General features: G+C 33.4%; 3 protein-coding genes, 1 long non-coding RNA gene and 1 pseudogene across 4 annotated transcripts; 1 reads left to right on the forward strand and 4 right to left on the reverse strand.

Moving 5' to 3' along the window:
• Positions 1–485: 485 nt before the first annotated feature.
• On the reverse strand, positions 486–1,642 carry LOC105313495 (arrestin domain-containing protein 2-like). Its single transcript, XM_011406977.2, has one exon. The coding sequence runs from the start codon at positions 1,601–1,603 to the stop codon at positions 605–607; it is 999 nt and encodes a 332-aa protein (XP_011405279.1). The 5' UTR covers positions 1,604–1,642; the 3' UTR covers positions 486–604.
• Positions 1,643–2,132: 490 nt separating this feature from the next.
• LOC100637550 (multidrug resistance-associated protein 1-like) lies at positions 2,133–11,965 on the reverse strand (annotated as a pseudogene).
• A 125-nt stretch (positions 11,966–12,090) lies between these two features.
• Positions 12,091–14,200, forward strand: LOC109583628 (uncharacterized). Its single transcript, XR_002185625.1, has 3 exons — positions 12,091–12,237; positions 13,757–13,888; positions 13,980–14,200. It is a non-coding gene; the product is annotated as an uncharacterized LOC109583628 (long non-coding RNA).
• An 88-nt stretch (positions 14,201–14,288) lies between these two features.
• Positions 14,289–16,258, reverse strand: LOC109583627 (tyrosine-protein kinase receptor UFO-like). Its single transcript, XM_019999051.1, has 7 exons — positions 15,747–16,258; positions 15,614–15,700; positions 15,480–15,560; positions 15,090–15,420; positions 14,869–15,046; positions 14,679–14,821; positions 14,289–14,626 (listed from the first exon to the last, which is right to left on the reverse strand). Exons 1-7 carry the CDS (start codon positions 16,207–16,209, stop codon positions 14,503–14,505), a joined length of 1,407 nt encoding a protein of 468 aa, XP_019854610.1. The 5' UTR covers positions 16,210–16,258; the 3' UTR covers positions 14,289–14,502.
• A 284-nt stretch (positions 16,259–16,542) lies between these two features.
• LOC109583626 (adhesion G-protein coupled receptor G2-like) lies at positions 16,543–20,040 on the reverse strand. The gene is made up of 12 exons (XM_019999050.1): positions 20,033–20,040; positions 19,796–19,979; positions 19,558–19,694; positions 19,222–19,487; positions 19,005–19,169; positions 18,864–18,958; positions 18,380–18,812; positions 18,278–18,329; positions 18,129–18,235; positions 17,088–17,212; positions 16,748–17,004; positions 16,543–16,674 (listed from the first exon to the last, which is right to left on the reverse strand). The coding sequence occupies exons 2-12, from the start codon at positions 19,954–19,956 to the stop codon at positions 16,598–16,600; spliced, it is 1,875 nt and encodes a 624-aa protein (XP_019854609.1). The 5' UTR covers positions 19,957–19,979; positions 20,033–20,040; the 3' UTR covers positions 16,543–16,597.
• Between the last annotated feature and the right edge of the window lie 6 nt (positions 20,041–20,046).

The following is a 20,046-nucleotide window of genomic DNA, read 5'->3' on the forward strand; positions in this document are numbered from 1 at the left end:
CTCATTTTATTTATAACAGCTAACTGTATATACCATAATGCTGGTTGACTACAATTTCAGACAATTGAGTTAAATTTTTATTTTGTCCTAAATATCAAAAAAGTTTAATAGTGTGCACTGCTTCAATAATAATAATTTTAGCAGAAATCATAAAAATATCAGATATAAAAGTAATGATCAAAATATTATTATTAATCATTAACAAGCCCTGCATCTTTCACCATTCCATGAAAAAGTCCACATTTCTCAATTAGGTTACTTGGAGTGTCAAACTTCCTAAACCAAGAAAAAATAATTATGATCTTCTAGAACTCCCTCTCCTACTTGATTGCATGCAGCTTTCTTATAAAGCCCTTTGTGTCAAGAAAAGAGATCTCAGCTAGAGAAGTCTTTGGACTATATTAGTCCTATCTTGCCCATTTGCTGTAGAATGAGGCTCAGACTTGCTGATATTTGCCATTTTATTTCATTGTGACAATACCCTCTTTCAATGATTCATGCATAATATTAGAGAAAATATAGATACTATACATGGACAAAAAGACAGTTGGGGCTCGCCCCAATAAAAAAATTATTTTTTATAGCATTGGATTATTGTCCTTTCTTATTCATTAGTTGCTATTGATGCTGGTTGAACGTTTCCAATGACAATAGGAATATCAATCATGATATCTTTATAAGCCCATGAGATAAAAGCAGTTACACGAATGGTATATTTTATTTCAATTATTGTTAGCTTTCCTCCAGTGACTGTGCTGATCATATCAGGTACAGGTAATGGTGGAGGCTCCCAATTGGCTGTAGTATGAGCAGGAACAGGATTGCTTATGGTAGTTGAGACATGACAGTGACACTGATGAGTATAGTTCCCTTTGGTTTTATACATTGTGGTCCTGAGCAGAGTGGCAACGACCTGTCTTATTTCTCGTCCACTTCCGTTATCTATAAAAACTGCAACTGGTATAACATCATTAGGACTATATCCAGTGCGTGGTATAGTAACTTTCATATTAAAAGAGCCTCCTGGTATGAACCAGAGAATGCTCCTCAAAACTCTGCTGACTTCCATCATAGCTGGTTGCATGAGATGTGGTTCATTTGCATCGACTATGTTCATAAATGTGAAGTGCTTTTTGGCAGATTTCTTAACTTCCTTCTTTTCATTTAAAATATCACCTATTATTTTATGCGTTATTCTTCCTCTTCCGTCTCCATAACTAGGTAGTGAACTTTCATCAAGAGTAAACTTAAAGTGATAAACAAAGTTACCAGGAGGAAAGTGATCACCCACAAATGCTCTTTGCCATAAAGTTATACTGTTGCGCATTACAGTCTCTGAAGATGTATCGTAGAGTGAGTCATCACTAAAAGCAGATTCATTGTCTGGTACTATAGTTTTATATTCATGCGGATTATTGGTAGTGGTTGTTTCCTTAGTTAGGTCTACCCCTACATGCACTTGGCTCATCAAAGTAACAGTAATAGACTCGTAATCCTTGTGAACTTTAGTACTTTTAGCGTAGAGTTTACCAGAAAGGATCATACCGGGGTAGAAGAGATCGTGTTCATTTGGTGGTGCATCTATTTCCAACTTTAGCTTCATTTCTTCCCTCGTTTAGACTTCTGATTTCTCCACTCATCCAGCACGCCCAGCAAAATTTGCGAACAATTTAAACAAAGCTTAATCAGCTGAGGAGCCCCTCCCATAACTACTAGAACAAGGCAAAGGGCGAGGTAGCCTAAGACGAGTTCAGGAGCTCTATTTAATATACAGTAACCCTCTCTAGCTGCTGAAGTCTTTGAACCAGTTTTGCCTTCTTCTAAAAAACTCTTGACTTCTTCCTAGAAGATCTATAACTCTAGCAATCAAGATTTGACATATTCACAGCTCTGGCAATTAAGATTTGACACTTTCAGTCTTTCACTCAAGATTTAAATTAGGCTATGAAGACTATAGCAAGCAACTTTTAATACATGTACCTACATTGAATTAAGTGTGAATTGTGCAAGAAAATGTAACTATCAAAAAGTCATAATAATTATTCTAGCTGCATCATAGTTTATTAATTTAAAGGGTACAGTCAAGTAAACCAACAGTTTCTTTATTTTGGCGAGGAATTGCACTGACAGTGTCAGGTTTCAAAAATTAGCTCATCCTTAAAAATGCTCATGCATGTAACTCAAAATTTCCTATCGTAATCAGCTCAAAATTTCTACACAGCACAAGGACATAAATACAGTACACATCCTTTTTGTGGAGATTATAACGAATATTAATTAGTATGTACACTAGGTGCTGTTCATTAAACGAAGGTGTCCACTATACAGAGTGTGTTAAAAGAGGCTATACTGTAAAAATACATACAATCTTCATTCTGTGAAGCTGAGTACATCCTAGTCTCGCTAGCCAGTGTGCAGGATGAACATGTAGCTTGAAAGGGAGGGAAAGTGAATCACTCTTAAAGGTTGGACTTGTTAGTATGTTCCTCTCCATTACTCCAATGAGCTAGCACCCACAGCTGCTCCATCAATTGATATAATTATTAAAAAATAAAGTAATAAAGTTTATCCAGCTTTAGCATAATAAAAAATACAGAGAATTTTACCTAATGGCGAAAAAGTAAAAAAGAGAGAGGAGGGGGAGGGAAAAATAATGTACTGTCTTCCTGTGGCCCAAAATATTTGTGAAAAATTTAGTTTTGTAGGTTTTATTTTTGTGAATGCACCTTCGCTTGTCATGGCTTAATAGAGGAGTAAACTTTTACAAGATTAAAATGAAATTGGCAATATTAGTGGGCCACAAAAATTCATAACTACATATACATGTACGCAAGTATAAGTTAAAATCTAAAAACTAAACTTACACTTCCAGTCTCAACTTTCTCTTCTCCAATCAGTTTTGATCTCTCGTTGGGTTTCCCTTTGCTTACTGAAGGACTTCTTGAGCTTCTGAAGCTGCTTTGTCTTGAACTTCCTCTCTTTAAAGGAATAAAACTTCTCTCTTCATCTGTGTGTGATAAACCAATGTCATAGGATACATCTACATGTACATGTATACAAACTATACATGTATGCACATGTGCTTGTAAAAAAGAGCATCAGTGCAATAATACTCCAACATGTACATGTATTTCCTAAGATTGTTTTTACCATCTTGCATGCATGGCTAAGACTTACAAATGCAAGCACAATAGATATTCCCTCTACCTCATATGATGCTTCTAAAGAAGTCTTTAGACGGTATCTTTGTGTTATCTTACTGTTAGAAAGCTCAAAACTTTGTCCGATTTGTATGTAAATACCACATGTAAGTCATTCATGTACATGTACATGCATATTACATGTACATGTATTGTTTCTAGTACAGGTATGTGCAGTCTTAGCTAACCTTCATCACTGCTCTTTAGTGAACCAGAATGCAACCTTCGAGTATCAAATAATGGAGGATGAGAAATATCATGTACACACTAAAGTAAAAATATGCACCCACTTTGTCCTTCAGCGCTCCTTCTGGTCCTATTACTTTATCAAATATGTGTTTACCAACATGTGAATCAACAGCAGATAAAGGATCATCAAGTAAATACACATCAGACTCTTGGTAGACTGCTCTAGCTAGACTAACATGTTGTTTCTGACCACCACTGAGATTAATACCCTAACAATAGTAAAAGTGCATGTACATGTAGCTCATAATTATGGAGGCGGAATTCAAGCAAATTAGACATTGTGATAGCCATTGACTAGAACTAAAGCGGCTACTTTTAATTATTATTTGATTGCTCAATGATACATGGCCACAAAATTGCCAATTTTAGTAATTAGCTATAATTTCATCTCTAAAAATTGCAATTTACCAAAATTTCATCCCACCAACTGTAACTGACATGATACTAAGTGAAAGAGCCATTTGTTCTCACTTTACTATCACCCAATCTACACGTACATTATGTTATACTACACTACATGTATAGGATTACATGTACTGTATACTATGCACAAAGCACAAGTACATTACATGCATGTATTAATCACAAGGAATTAAAAAATACCTATACTACACTATAGGATTACACGTGCATGTCCTGTATACTACCGTATAGTGGAAAATTTTCGTGGCCCAAAATTTCATGGATTTCGGGTTTTTTTTCAAAACTCATGAAAATAAAATCCGCAAAAATCGATTCTATATGGTTTAAGATGGCCGAAATGTAGAAAACCATAAAAATTAAAGCCACAAAATTGATTTTTGGACAGATCTGTGAAAATTTTGGGCCACAAAAATTTTCCGCTATACAGTATGCACAAAGCACAAGTACATGTACATTACATATATGTATTAACCACAAGGAATTAAAAAAATACCTTTTCTCCTATTTCAGTCATATCTCCTCCAGGGAGTATTTCTAGGTCAGTCTCTAATGCACAAGCACCCAGTGTCCCTCTATAAAGCAAGTAATTGAACTGCTTCCCAAACAATATGTTATCCTTAACAGTAGCATTCTGTATCCAGGCCTGCTGTGGTACATAAGCTACACTACCCTATAGTAAAAAATATATGTACTATAATCATGACTAAAATACATGGACATGTTCACATAAACAATGAACAATGGTGCAATGTAACAGTGTAGTCTCTATATAGCGGACAATTTCGGACAAGAAAATTTGTCTCTTATAATCTAAAATAGCTATACAGTAAGGATGTAATTGGTACACTAGGTTCTGTCAGTTAAACATACTAGATAAGGAAAGCTACATTACATATACTTTACATTGATGGTCACGGTTCCATTAATTTTCTCCATTTCCCCCAACATTGCTGATATAAGTGATGACTTCCCAGCACCAACAGGGCCCACTACAGCAACTAATTCTCCTGGCTTCACTGAGAGATTGATACTACAGATAATATTATCGATAATACATACAATAGGTTGCGTTAAAATGTACATGCATGTACACTGTACAGTGCACTTACTTTCTAAGTGAGGGTCTCTCTGGTCTGTCCCAAGTGAATATTCCTCCTCTAACAGATACTGCATCTTCATCATCTAATGATAAACATAAACACAATCACATAAGCAGAGATGGGTACATGTACATTAAGTCATTAACTGATACTTGAATTTCAATGCACTTACATGTACATGTACATGTACAGGCAAAACTAAATAAACTGAAATTCCTAATAGATTTACGTCCTTAAGCTACAGTGTACATGTAGTTTGAGTTTGAGATGATTCCAACTACAGCTTTTTGAGTTATAGCTTTTATAACAAATGTGCCAATTTCTAAAAAATATCCTATTCTATAGACTATAGTCTATGCTTTTTCATCAAAATGACTCCAAGAATCAACACCAATATCAGAGCCTGAAATTACATTTAAACAGTGTTCTGACACTATGTCTGAACAAAGCCTATTTTGGTCTGACATTTGAATGAAATGGTCGGACATGTTCATTTATCCTTTTTACACATATTAGGGGTCATTTATGTGTCAATGTGTGTGCTTGTTAGTGAGTGCTTAATTCAAAATTTTTTTGTAATGTAAAGAAACTTACAAAAGCATAACCATTAATTTAGTAATATTACTAATAAAAATTTTGTGTTGTTTACTAATGTTCAGACAAAATGGTAGAACAACATGGTAGTTGGTCGGACAATTAAGCAAAATGGTTGGAAAATGTCTGATGTCTGACTATAATTTCAGGCTCTGCAATATTTATTACATTTTCTGATACACATTGATGTTCTTATGCTATGTAGAAAAAATAAATTTCTTTAAGTTGTGGCCATTTAAAAAATATGCCAATTCCAAAACAAACCCTAATTTCTTCATACCATACATCTACAAGTACATGTCCAATAGCAATAATACATGTATACATGTATGCGTGCATGAGCATACCTGAAGTTGGGGTGTTCCCCCTATTAACACTGTCAGGATCAAGTTCATCACTTTTAAGGAAACTTGATAATCGTCTAAGAGAAACACTAGCCTAAATTGAGAGAAGAAACATTAATACAATTAACACACCCCCATTCTGATAAAAACTATTACATTTATAACATAAAGTACATATTATGCATATGCAAATAATAATAATCTTTAATGGGCAGTAATTACATGCACATTAATATGTACATGTAGTCATATACATAAATTAATGCATGTACATGTACATGTATTATGCATACTTCAACAAGGCTTGATATCAGCATTGGTGCCATGGAGAGAGGGAATCTCAACAAATTAAACAAAGAGAGAGCAACAAAAGCTTTATCAGCTGTCAGCCTGTCATTAGGATCAGTGCTGTTACGATGAACTATGGAATACGTAGCAAATGTAGCCAATGCCACCTACATAAAGGGAAGATATAGAAAAATAGGGTGTTTGTTTATGTGAAGAGTATTTTCATACAGTGAGGAATCTAATTGGTTACTACATGAATGTGCTGTCTATCATAGAGAGTATCCATTAAGAGGGGCTATACTGTAATGGTCAAATTCACTGTTTCTTATTTGTACTGATTGTACATGTATGCTTGTGTTGTACACTATATTTTGAGGAACTTAACGTAAATAAACTTAATGCATGCATCTACATACTGCACATTGTATATGTACATGCACATGCACATACATGCACGTGTATAATAGAACAATTATTATTTTTTATAAAGTAGTACACATATTTTTAAGAACACTTCACAGAGGATTGAAAGAAGGGAAAAGAGAGAGAGGGAGGGAGGACGAACAAAGAGTTTAAAATTATCATAATTACCATATAAGGAGCACATGCCCAAGTAAATGATACACTAGCGTTGATATAGGCTGACTTCCTCAATACATTCACTTCCTTTTGTCTGATGTTCATTATGTACTGCTTGAATGGAATATCCCAAGCATACAATTTAATAAGCTAAAAAAAAAATAATAAATACATGTAATACAAACTTTGTACAAATTTTTTGGGTTACAAAATTTCATACTTTTGTAATAAGATTTTAACTATTAATTTTGAGGAGATTAAACTCTAAGTATTCATGCATGTCCATTGAATAGAAGTCCTATGCTTGCAAAGTGAGTATTTAAATACACTATATTTACAAAGTTAAGTACATGTAAAAGCGTACTTCACAAAATTTTATGCCAATACAAATGTACATGTACACGTAAATACATGTAAATACCTTGATTCCATTGAGGACTTCATTAACTATCTTGATCCTAGAGTCCTTCTTAATCATGAGGCTAGTCTGAATCCTTCTAATCAAGGAACCAGTCAACATGTTGAGTGGAATGAGAGAGAGAGTGACACCAAACCCAGCAAACACAGGGGCCCCATTGAGAGGTAGAGGAGTGTCAGTGCTGTGATGATTTGAAATGGAGCAGACCAGATAAAGTGTATGTATGTGGTGACGTCCATGAAGCGTTGAGCATCTACTGACATTAGATTAACTATCTCACCTACTGTTCTATTCATACGAGATTTACTGCTTAATTTAAGAGCCTGAGAGAGAAATATAGAAAATAAATAGCTTCAACATGTACTGTACATGTAGGAGAGTAAGCAGGGTTCTACCTAGGAATTTTTGTTTGGGGGGAGGAAGCCCAGAGGAGTTGACCGGGGGAGGTTGTGTACATACATGTATCTACATGTACAGTACATGCACGCAATTACAGAAGTACACAGGGGGTTTGAAGTTTTGGGGGGAAGCTTCGCTCCCTGCCCGCCCCCTACTATATAGAACCCCGTAAGAGTGATGAAGGTACATGTACAATGTACACATCTGTATATTGTACGTACAAAAATATGAAAAAAATACATGTACATGTACTTTACTGCTGGTAGTTATGGAAGAATAAAAACTTCGATGAATTGCTAAATTTGGGGGATTTTTAGGCTTTAATTTAATAAACTTGTGGCTATGTTCCATTAAAAATGTACATAATGGTGGATTTAAATTGGTGAAATGCTATCAAAATACTAAATTTGCCAAATTGCAGTTATACACATAAATGTACATGCACATGTATATATACATTATACAATATGCACAATTTATTGTACCTTTCTATAAACAGCAGCAATGACTCCTGTTCTTACTCTCATACCACACACATAGCAGCGATAGTAATACTGCTGGAGGAGGAATGATTGTAACACTGCAGCTGTGAACATTACTCCAGCATATAAATACCCTCTCCAGGCTGGCTCATCTTCATTCTTCACGTAATTAATGAGTGCCCTGTTACAGTTAGTATTATAAAAAGTACAGTATTTAGTAAATGAAAAAAATTAGCAGTAAATCTGGTATATTTTACATATTGTAAATGATGTTAATTTTTCAATAGCAACAATCAAAGCATACTAGAAATTTTGAATTGTGAATATTTCGACATGTTGGAATAAATAGGCAAAATAAATGTGGATGAACTTCCAACATCTAAATTTTTCACTCTATATTCTACATGCACATGTACATGTATAATCTTTTACGGTATTCTCTCAAGCTTATTAGAGACATAACTTCAGGAAAAGAGTATACCAAATAGTGCAGTATGAATTATTATTATAAAATGTACAGTATATGTAATTCTCACTTCAATAGCAATGGGCTGACAAAGGCTAATATATCTTGTCCTAGTTTAAAGAATCCAGCAATAAAGAGGACAGCTCCATAGCTCTTAGTCAATGCATACAACAGTGAAGGCTCTCGTGATGAACTGCAACCTCTTTGTGACAGAAAGAGGGAGAAAAAGAAGAATTTAAGATTGAACATACATGTAGAAAAGAACAATATACATGTACATGAACATGTGATTACTTTTGAGGAGCAAACTTTTGTGGATTTATAAAAATTAAGCTTTTTCTGTGGATTAGCAATGTCAGGACTACACCTACATACATGTACATGTATTTTGCAGAGCTTTGATTTTTTGGTTGAATGCTAATTCGTGAAAACCACAAAAAGTTCTGTTCCCCAACAGTAATTTTAGCACTATACAGTAATCCTCCTTACTTGATTTTATTCAATTGATTGTTCCATTCTTTCTCAAACTTGGGCGACACAGTTCTTGATTTATCGTCATTATTAAGATCATACAAACCATCATAAGTTAAGCCTCTCCTGTAGCCTTTCCTTATAAAACTACACAAATACAATAATAATAATCTTTTTGTTTTATTACAAAATTTTAAATTGTTACGACTAATACAATTCTTACCTGTTCATCCACCACCAAGTTATACGAGAGAAAAATGGGGCAGCCTCTTCAGGACATAGAACTCTCTTATTAAGAAAAAAGAAAAATTAAAATAGAAATACAAAAAGAAGAGAAACAAGAAAGGAAGGAAGATCAAGCAACCGTGGATGCAATTTGAATTACAAAATTTTTAAGCTGCTTAAAAATCACTGTGGGCATGTGGTCACATGACTAGGAGAGAATTCTCAATTTTATTACATTTCTTGACTCATACACATGCATGTACATGTACTTACAATATGTATGTTGTGCGGAAATTTTGATGCATTCTGATCAAAATTAATTTTATGAGTCTTAAAAATTGCTCAAAAATTTGGTCAAAGAGTGTACTACAGTACGAGGTATTTTGCAATAAAAAATTCTCTATTTCATTATATTTTTGATAAATATATACATTGTAATTAGATGTTGTGTAGCTCTTACTGCTTCTTCTGTCAAATGTTGATAAGATGATCTCGGTTCTTGTATGAAAGATAAAACCAGTTGAAGTATTAAAAGAATAAACTCAGCAACAAAAGTAAAGAAGCGAAACTTGTCAGGAATACCCTAAAAGTAAATAGAGATCATATGGTATAATGAATCAGGTGAAATGGTATTTATGATTATGGGTGTAGTAAATAAGATTAATGATTTTGCTGATGATATTTATTGTTACTCAGTGGCTATTGTAGATGCATACATGCACATAGGCAAAAAAACTGGCCATTCTATTCTTTCTGACTCTTCAACTGAAACACAATAAAAGGCAGCATAACAGTTGGAGCTGAATGATCCACTGTTGCAGGCAGATATACATCACCAGTTAACAATGAATATCATTATAAAATTAGCACCCAATATTCTCATGATAATTATAGCATGCAGATAGATGCAGTACTGACCCGATTATCTTCAGCAATAAGTGATAATGTTCTTGTTTTTATACCACAATACAGAGTCAGTGACAACCAGAAGAGAATGAGGGGGCCAGGAGATCTCATTCCTCTCCTTCTTTCAAACTCAATAAATAAAACAGTAATTATCTGAGAGAGAGAGAGAGGGGGGAGGGAGGGAGGAAGGGAGAGAGGGAGGGAGAGAGAGAGAGGGAGGAAAAGATACAGGAAGAACCAACAAAGAGAGAGGAAGTCAAAAAATACAAACCATCATGATACATGCACTAATGAACACTAATATGAACATGTACATGTACATGTTGTACATGTACAGTAAATGTTACATAATTCAAATAAAGACACTTACAAAATGTACTATATGTACATGTAGCACTTTATTTTAATGAGCAAAAGTTTTGTAGCTTTCACAAATTACATGTATAATGTAGCATGCAACCACTAAATTAAAGCTCTACAAAAATGTTCAACTTCCATCAAAGGTGTGGTGCTAACATCACAAATCCATGAAAGTTATTTAAACAAATTCTTCATTTTTATAAATCAGTGGAATTTTGGCTCCACAAAAGTAAAGTGCTTTAATTTATGGTATTATTATTTTTATTATCTTAAGTTATTACTATACTTACTATTGTTAATAAAAGTACCACTGGTGATACATAATGATAAATTGCAACATCTTTATTAAATTTGAGTGATTGAAATACTGAATATATCACATCACAAAGAGGTGGTATCAACATCAGTATGCATGTAACCTAAATAAAAAATTAAAGTGTGATAAACTAAAAACTCCAGCGTTAATGGTTGAAATATTAAGTACTCTTAGGCCACTGCAATTTGATTCACAGTGTCTGTTTCCACTTGCATTTTGTATTAATTATACATGCAATTTATACAGGTGATAATTTAGTTACAAGTGCAACTCCATTATCTACCATAATTAATTACACCCTAATTGAAATGGCCTTAGCTAGGGGAGCTAATAATTTTAAAACATGAATGCACTGTGGTTGAATTTCACTCCAACAATGCTTGCAAAAATTGCTAATAATTTAATCACAAAAAACCCTACATTCTACATCGCCCATAGGCTCCAACTCAATTCAAGGCAATGAGAGTAGCAGACCTGACATTAAATTAGCATGGAACACCACTTATTTTTTGAGGAGCAAAACTCGCTCAAATTTATTAAAATTAATTTTTCGGATTTGTGGCATGCTTTTAATGGTGATCGATTGAATATACAGTGGAGGTAGCAAAGGGGCAGGCGACACTAATCTGTTATAATCAGTCAAAATCACGAAAATTTTGTTTCTCGAAATAAAATTTTCACATTATATACTGAATATTTCTTACTATTTTGGTGATGTGTAACCATCCGTGTGGTATAGATGGCCGCTTGCTAATTGATCCAAACAAGAAACAAAGGACTGCTAACAAGCTAAATGTGAAACAAATCCCATACAGTATAGCAGTGTCCTGAAAGCATAGCGTCAAATCCACACTATCATGAGACTGAAAGGAACTATTGTCACTGCCTACAGTCAAACCAGACTCACTCTTCTAAAAATATCAAAGAACCTTAACTTAAAACAGATATGCATAACTATATACAAGAACTGACCCAAAATAATGACTCGGGAGAGCAGAAATCATTAAGGTAATCTAATGCCATGGCCTATAGTTAGTTTGGACAATGAGCCTCGATGAGCCTTCACTGAGTTGTAGCCGAGTTGTAGCAGAAAGCGTCACAGAACCACGTCTCAAACGAAGAATCCACAATGCCTTATAACATGAATCTCAACACTACCATGACACCAGTCCACTCTTGACAAATAAGGAAGTCCTTTAGTACTGCAGGTAAAAGCTTGCCCTCAAGCTTGCAGTCTTGCAAAGGGCATTATTTAGAACTAGATTAAACTAGCCACGCCTTTGTTAATGTTCAGCATGCATGCGTCGAGCAGGTCAGCTCTCTCAACTCAACTACTCGAGTGAATGCTTGAATGAATGAGAGCAAAACAAGAAAAGGAAACTTGAAGAAATGGCAGGAGGTCCATTACTGAAGATATGTGAGTCACCTAAGGCTAAGTGAAAGAGGGTGGGGGAAATTAATCATGTGTTAATGGATGGGACTTGTTAGCACATATCAGAAATGAGCCATATTGAGCATGTTCAGCAGCATTTTCAGCTTAAGGTCTATCCATATAGACTAAAGTGCACTTTATTTACATGTACAGCAATTAAACTTGCAATGGCACATACTTATTATTCAAAAATGAATAATTGGAAGTTTGGAACCTGTGGTTGAGGGGGTGTGTGTTAATTGGAGGTGCATTGTTAGTGGAATGTCAATGACAATGCAGTCCAAAGAAGAGAAACTGAAAGTCGCTGAGCTCAAACACTTGCTTGAGTCCATAGGAAAGTCCACGTGAGGGGAAAAGTGATTGTACAAATTAATGTTTTTTTTTACCTTTCTTATAAATTAGCTTTTTCCCCTCACATGGACTTTCCTATGGACACTAGCAAGTGTTTGAGCTCAGAAACTTTCAGTTCCTCTTCTTCTCTACCTGGTAACAAGGCCTCTATCTTGGGCTGCATCACCAATGACATTCCACTAATAATGCACCTCCAATTAATACGCACCCTCCTTGACCGTATGTTCTAATTATTCATTTTGAATAATGAATATGTGCCATTATGCAGGGGTTGCTAGAGGGACACCCCTTTGACTTGGAGCTGTGAGAATCAAATTTACCGACTGTACATAAATTATGCTTCGGGCTTCTTACTGGCATGTATAAGAGTATGGATCAAAGGAATGATTTTTGTTTGTTACTAAATACTTACATCATGTCTACTACTACATGTATTTCCATTATAATGCTTTCAAGTAATACCGTATAGCGCTTTATTTTCAAGGAGCTAAACTTTCGCTATTTTCATGGTTAGCATGAAACCGCAAAATTAAAGATCCGCTAAAATTTCAATTGCCATTAAAGGTGTGGCACTAACATTGCGAATCCGCAAAAATTATTTCTGCGAAAAATTGATTTTTATCAATCCGCGAAATTTTAGCTCCGCAAAATTAAAGCGCTATACGGTAGTGACAGCTATTATAAGTAATAATGTATGATTTACAGGTAGATTTGCATGTACCTCCTCAGTATAGCAACCCTGACTATGGGTCTGGTGTTTTTTATATGACTGTTTTATGCAACCTCAATCTACAAACAGCATCCTGTAGAGAAAAAGTCAATGTGAAGTCTAACTTACAGCTTTTGTGGTTACTTTAATCTTCTAGTCAATTTATTCCAAAAATAAAACAGATGTGATTTCTATTCTTAGATACAAGATCAAAGTAACCATAGAAGTTGCTAGCAACATGCTACCTAGTGCATGTTGGGCTTAACAAATAAATTGTGTCAACCTTTTATTAAAATTTGGTTAACAGTGCAATAGTGCATGCATGTGAGCAACCAAGTAACCCATTTGTAACTTGTCAGTAATTGTAATTTTGTGCATGTACTGTATAAATTGAAAAATTTTTCCTACATTGATATTCTACACATAATTCTATAATTTGTATAGGGAAGCTGGGGAGTCCGGCTACTGGAATTGATAGAAATAAATGAAAACAAACTATATGAATGAATTTAAAATTGAAGAAAAACTAGGCTAAAGATATTTGGATTTCTGTCGTTAAGAAAGCAATATCAAATGGTAGGCATGCCACTCAGCTATACTTTAAATTATTTTTGTTAATATCTCTTTAAAAAAATTTTAGGAAATTTCCTACACATCACCTGTGCAGGAAATCTCCTACACATCACCTGTGCAGGAAGATTGGGGCAGCTGTGATAGTTATAACAGTTGTGGCTGTTGAAGAAAGGAAAAGAATAATTTTATTTATTTAATGTATAGTACATACACTTTTATTATTGTTTTTAACTATTACTTATTCAATACCATAGCAATCATAAATGGTGCCATTTTATACCAGTTTAGTAATACTTTTTTATTCACACTTTTTAATGGGTTATTATTGTGAAGAGTTACAGTCTTGTGTATTATGTATTAGATTAAGATTTAGCAATACCTAGATCTATATGTTAATGTAACAGAACTGTCACACAACAAAATCTTTTTCAAAAGAAGACACACTATAAACTAACTAAAGTGAGGCTATCCTTCTATAACTGCAAGGCTCCTCACATAACTACAAAGTAAGAAATTACACAAATTATGCATCACATTATAACTGTCATGAAATCACTACTTTACTAGCTAAGTTTATTAAAAGTATTATTTTTGTTATATAAGTCTTCCACAAAACTTTATAATTGTAGACTGAGATATTGAGCCAGTGGATTAATGAGTGCATTAATTGATGTATTCAATTCACTGAACAATGGTCTATCATTAGGAGACTCATACCAACATGACAGCATCAGTTCATAACTATGCAACAGCAATTAAAAGGGTAGCTATTAAATGTAAGTTTTATACTTACATTGTATCAGAGCAAGCATCATTATGAGGATAGTTCAATCGTCCTCCAGTATCCAGTAACTGAATCACTCCTGCTGGATCCAATCCTGGAAATGGAGTTTTGCCTCCATTAAAAACTTCCCAACAGAGTACACCATATGACCACTGCAAAAATTCGAAACAATTTTCTTGAAAAAGTCTGTATAACTTACAACATCTGATTTCTCTGAAAATATCCCATCATGAATACTCTCAATTGCCATCCATTTAATTGGCAGTTTCACAGATTCAGCCTCATTTTTGTCTTTAAATTGATTGAAATAGGTTTTTGTGTATACTTCTTCTGATAGACCAAAATCGGCAACTTTAATTACTCCATTATTATCAATCCTAGGAATTATAATCATTTATATATTATTAGTACTTAACTTACATGCAGTTTCTAGCAGCAAGGTCACGATGCACAAAATATTGTGAAGCCAAGTAACACATTCCATTAGCAACTTGTAGACAAATTGAAAGCAAATGCTTCCTGACATTCAGAATAATTTCTTCATCTTTGCCATCAGTTATTGTAATGTTAAGTCTATCGTTTTTTAAGTAAGATAATAAACTTCCTCTTGACATGAATGGCATAATAATACATGGAGCTGGTCCCAAATCCAGACTCACACCAATAAGAGAAAGCACATTTGGATGATCAAAATTTGACATGATGAGACTTTCTTCAACAATGGAAGCAACATCACTTCTTGAGAACAATCCTAAGTGTAAGTATACACATAACAATTAATTTTCTCACTCTCAAGAATAATAATTATACCTTTGAGCGTTTTAACAGCAACTACTTGTGGTACATCTTTACCAGTTGCTAATAAAGCTCTATACACTATACCAAATTCGCCTATTTTAATAATTGATAAAACTGCAATTGACTGAATGCCTGCTAAAAATTACCTTGTCCAACTGCTTCTTGCAAATTAATTTGAGAAGCAGATATTGAATATTTAACTAATAACTGCTCTAAATGGTTTGAGGAGTTATCTGAAAATAAAATTAAGACTAAATTGTTACTAAAAACAACACATACCATGAGAAATATTAGAATTAAGCTTCGTTTCAAGATACTGATTTGTGGATGTCACTGTTTCATTCCTGTCAATGGAGGGCTTCTTGTGAACAGTATGTAGTAAAAGACTTTTAATGCCAAAGAAAACTTTTTTGCAGATACGGTAAAATTCTTTTGTACAAAGACAATGCACTACAAAAAGAAAAAGACCATGAGATCCAGTCAGTAATACGAATAGAGAAGCAACTAGATCTCGAATAGCTTTATTAGTGAAAGTGTCCTCTGTCATTAGTAACATTAGCACTGAAGATAGACAAAACAACGTAGAATGAACCAATAATGTAGCCAACTGATACTTATATGAAGGTTTTAAAACTTTCCTTTTATTGCCATCTTTGATTCTTGATGACATTAACAGAGAGATTATGATAACAATAAACATAACCCAGATGAATGAGTAAACGATGACAAAAGGTATAACCATACCAATGTAGAATGGAGTATCAAAGGCACGACAACTAAAAATTAAAAAAATATTGATCTAAAGTAATTATTATTGATCTTACTCTCAATACATACATACATAAAATACAATCTGCATGGTGGGTAATAAATATGTGTGATAATGAGTGCTAAAATAATTCTGCTGTTTAATAAAACATGATTAATAATAATGACAGTAGCATAACAAGTATAATATTAAATATTCTTGATCAAACAATGATATGATGTCACTAAAACTACTACACAGTGCAGAAGCATGTATTATGCATAAAAAACTTTATTCTTAAAATGCACAAACTAGACTGTACATACAATACACATTTTTGATTAATATTGCACACTAGTAAAAATGCATGCTATAATTTATCTTACAAGTTTGAAGAGTCATTTATGTAATTCATGTAACTTGGTGAGAAGCAGAATATGACAATAAAAATTGGAACAACTAGAAAGAACAAAAAATAAAAATAATAACGATAATAATAACTATCAATAATAATAGCTATGAACAAACTTACTCCATGATACTAATGTAACTTTTAGATGGAAAAACTTTATGCTTGAATTAATAACAATGTTAAGGTAAAGGTCTATTGCTTCAGCTGACATCAAACTTAAGCAGACAAGAAAGAAAAATTGAAGCATAAAGCCAGATAGTGCACAAAAACTATTGATATTCCTTGCATGAATTGATGTAACGAATGAGAGATACAGACCAATAAAGGCAAAGCAAAGATTGAGCAGCATGTGGCAGTGATTTGATATCCTTAAATCCCTATTAAAATAGAAAAATTATCATCTCTGCACATCAAATCTCATTGCTGGCTGTAGTCTTTCATTTCTTTATCAACTCCTTACTTGTTATACAGATAAAACACAACAGTGATGATGAGACAAATGATAGTAATGATAATACCAATATAAGATACTGAATCAAGATAATAAACATTAACTACTGTTGATGGTTCAGTTGGAGACACATCCTATGTACAAAAATATAAATAAATTACATGAATATCATAAGTTTCCTGTGGAAGCCATAGGAATCAAATATTTTGCACGAAAATTACATAGCATACCCTCTAGTCAGTACATATGTAATATATTAACCCCTTTCTTTAAAATTCCTGTAATTACCTCAAACTTTCTACAATCACAGCATAAGGAATATACAGTTAGTATCAGAAAATGTATGGGTGAATGAACAGCTAGGGTATTATTCAAAAATTGGTCGTTTTTTTAAAATGCAAACAATTACAAAATTTCAGTCAAAATCACCTCACACTTTCTACATAACATAAGAACATCAAGGTACATTTTTAAAATGTATTACAAATTGGGGGTAAACTTGGTGCCATTTTTTGGAAAAAAAACCATGGGTTATACCGTGAGTATTTTAACTTGGCTTGTTTTTAAAATGGCCATAACTCAGATTGTTTGTTGGAATCAGCTCAAACTCTCTACATAGCAATGATAGCATAAGGCTATCAGTATGTATCAGAAAATGTAATAAATATTTGGGTCGATTTTGGAGCCATTTTTTGAAAAAAAACAATGGGCTAAACAGTACATAATAAGGTATTTTTGGTTTTTTCTAAAAATTTGTACATAGCATACGGACATCAATTTGTATCATAAAATGTAATAGTGATTTTGGAGCCATTTAAGTTCTGCTTAAGAACCAATTCTGAAAAAGCCATTTACTATGTCTACATAATCATATAGCATCTGAGTCATAATTAAAACATGCAATATGGATTTGTATATGGAATGGTTTAGTACTTCATTGTAATTTTTGCTTTTATATTTTTAGATAACACAACATCTTTTTGCATTTAATTTGGATTTATTTCAGTTGCCAAAAGTGCAAAAGTAACACTGCCAATAATTATAATATACCTGTATTACAGCAAAACTGGTCAAGTGATTACAAAAACATTTGATTGCTTGCGTAACTGAATCATATGAAGTATCACAGTTATCACTAGACCAATCACCATACCCACCTATACAGGAATAAGTTAAATCATCAGATTTTAAACTCTTACTGTTTAAAGATTGATCCCAGAAAACACATTGAGGGAATGAGCCTTTGATAGCCTGTTAAATACAATTATAATAATAACAATAATAATTGCATTAATTCTCACAGGATTAAGTTGAAAACTAAGATTGACAGGAGAATCCAGTTCTTTTATAGCATCAAATTCCCTTAATATGCTTGTTGATATCACTACACTGCTAACATTAAAATAATCAAATTTGCGCCTGAGAAACAGTGAATCAGTTAAAAATACTGCATTGGTGATTCTATTGATATTAGATGAATTTAAATTGCTGCTAGGCAATGTCACAGAGCCAGTAGAATACACAATGTTTCCTTCAGTTTCAAGAGTTATATTGTACGAATTAACATTTGGCTCAGAGAAGTCTGTGAGATTGATGCTTAATGTTTCACGACCAAAGCCTTCAAAATTATTCTCACGAATTGAAACAGCAAAATAAGCATGATTTTTGACAACATGATTTGAAGCATTAGTAATATTAATAATAGCAGCCATATTAGATACAATAGCAAGCATTCTATGGGAAAAGTCAATTCAATGAAAAACTTGATGCTATATTATGTTTCACCTTGATGAGCTATTAGACAGTGCTTGACTTTCTATTAAAGTCTCTTGATTAACAGCTAATAGATTATCAATTACTTCAAATATTGATGTAATTAACTAAAAAAGATGATCATTTTTCATACACTCATTAAAACAACTTTACCATAGTATTTTCAGCAATTTTATTAGTAAATTCAGCAGCAGCTTCCAAAACACTAACAACTGCAGTCACTTCAGTAAATCCAATCTCACTGCTGTTACTAGTTATTGCATTAAGCTCTTTAACCATATCAATCACTGGTGCATAACTGACACCAGGAAACAATCGCTAGATATTGAAAAATAAAAAAAAAGCATAGGAAAAAATATTATTTGCTCACGTCTTTAAGTTGACATATCATTCTAGCTAAATCACTTAATTGACACTTCATTACAAAAGGTGCTTGCCACAGAGCTCCAATACTGAAATCACCTCCACAATTGCGAGATGCATTCAAGGTACCACTAGCTGACGTACCATTACTACCGCATGGGCAATTAACTACAGCTATTTCTCCAATATTAGTTTCAGGCCATTTGATTGTTAAAGTAAGTTTTGGATCACCAGAATCAGATAATAAGGTTGTAGAGCTTGTTGGGCAACCATCTATGAAATTAGAATCATTATCAATCATACATAAGTGTTATCAGTTATATCACACAGTAGATATGCTTACCAAATCTTACAACATTAGTAATCATTAATCCTAGTGAATTGCCTAAATCCATTTCTATTTGCTGACTAAGCCCATTTCCTTGATTATTTGCAATTAATGTAATTAACAATGATACATTCTCAGGATCATCATCAGGGCTATAGTTAGTAATGAAAAATAATAAGTGAACTGAATCAGCTAATAGTCAGACAAAAATCTTTTACACTAAATTAACTGCATTAATAATAAGGAGTCTTACTCTATTTCATCACTATTAAGCAACTCTATAAAGAATAAATTAGAATTGCCAATAATCCTGCCAGATAAATTATAATTTATATCTTCAACCAGTTGTTGAATGGTTCCATTAATCAATTCAAAATCAGTTAAGTTGTCATAGAAATCATCAGTTAGAGACATCACTGCCTTATATTGTAACACATCTATAAAAAATGACACAGCTTTTTTTGACTCATCACTCAGGATGTGCTCTTACCTTCTATGTTGAGT

This window comes from Amphimedon queenslandica, unplaced genomic scaffold, assembly GCF_000090795.2.
Source record: "Amphimedon queenslandica unplaced genomic scaffold, v1.1 AMPQUscaffold_13292, whole genome shotgun sequence".
Classification (NCBI taxonomy): Eukaryota; Metazoa; Porifera; class Demospongiae; order Haplosclerida; family Niphatidae; genus Amphimedon; species Amphimedon queenslandica.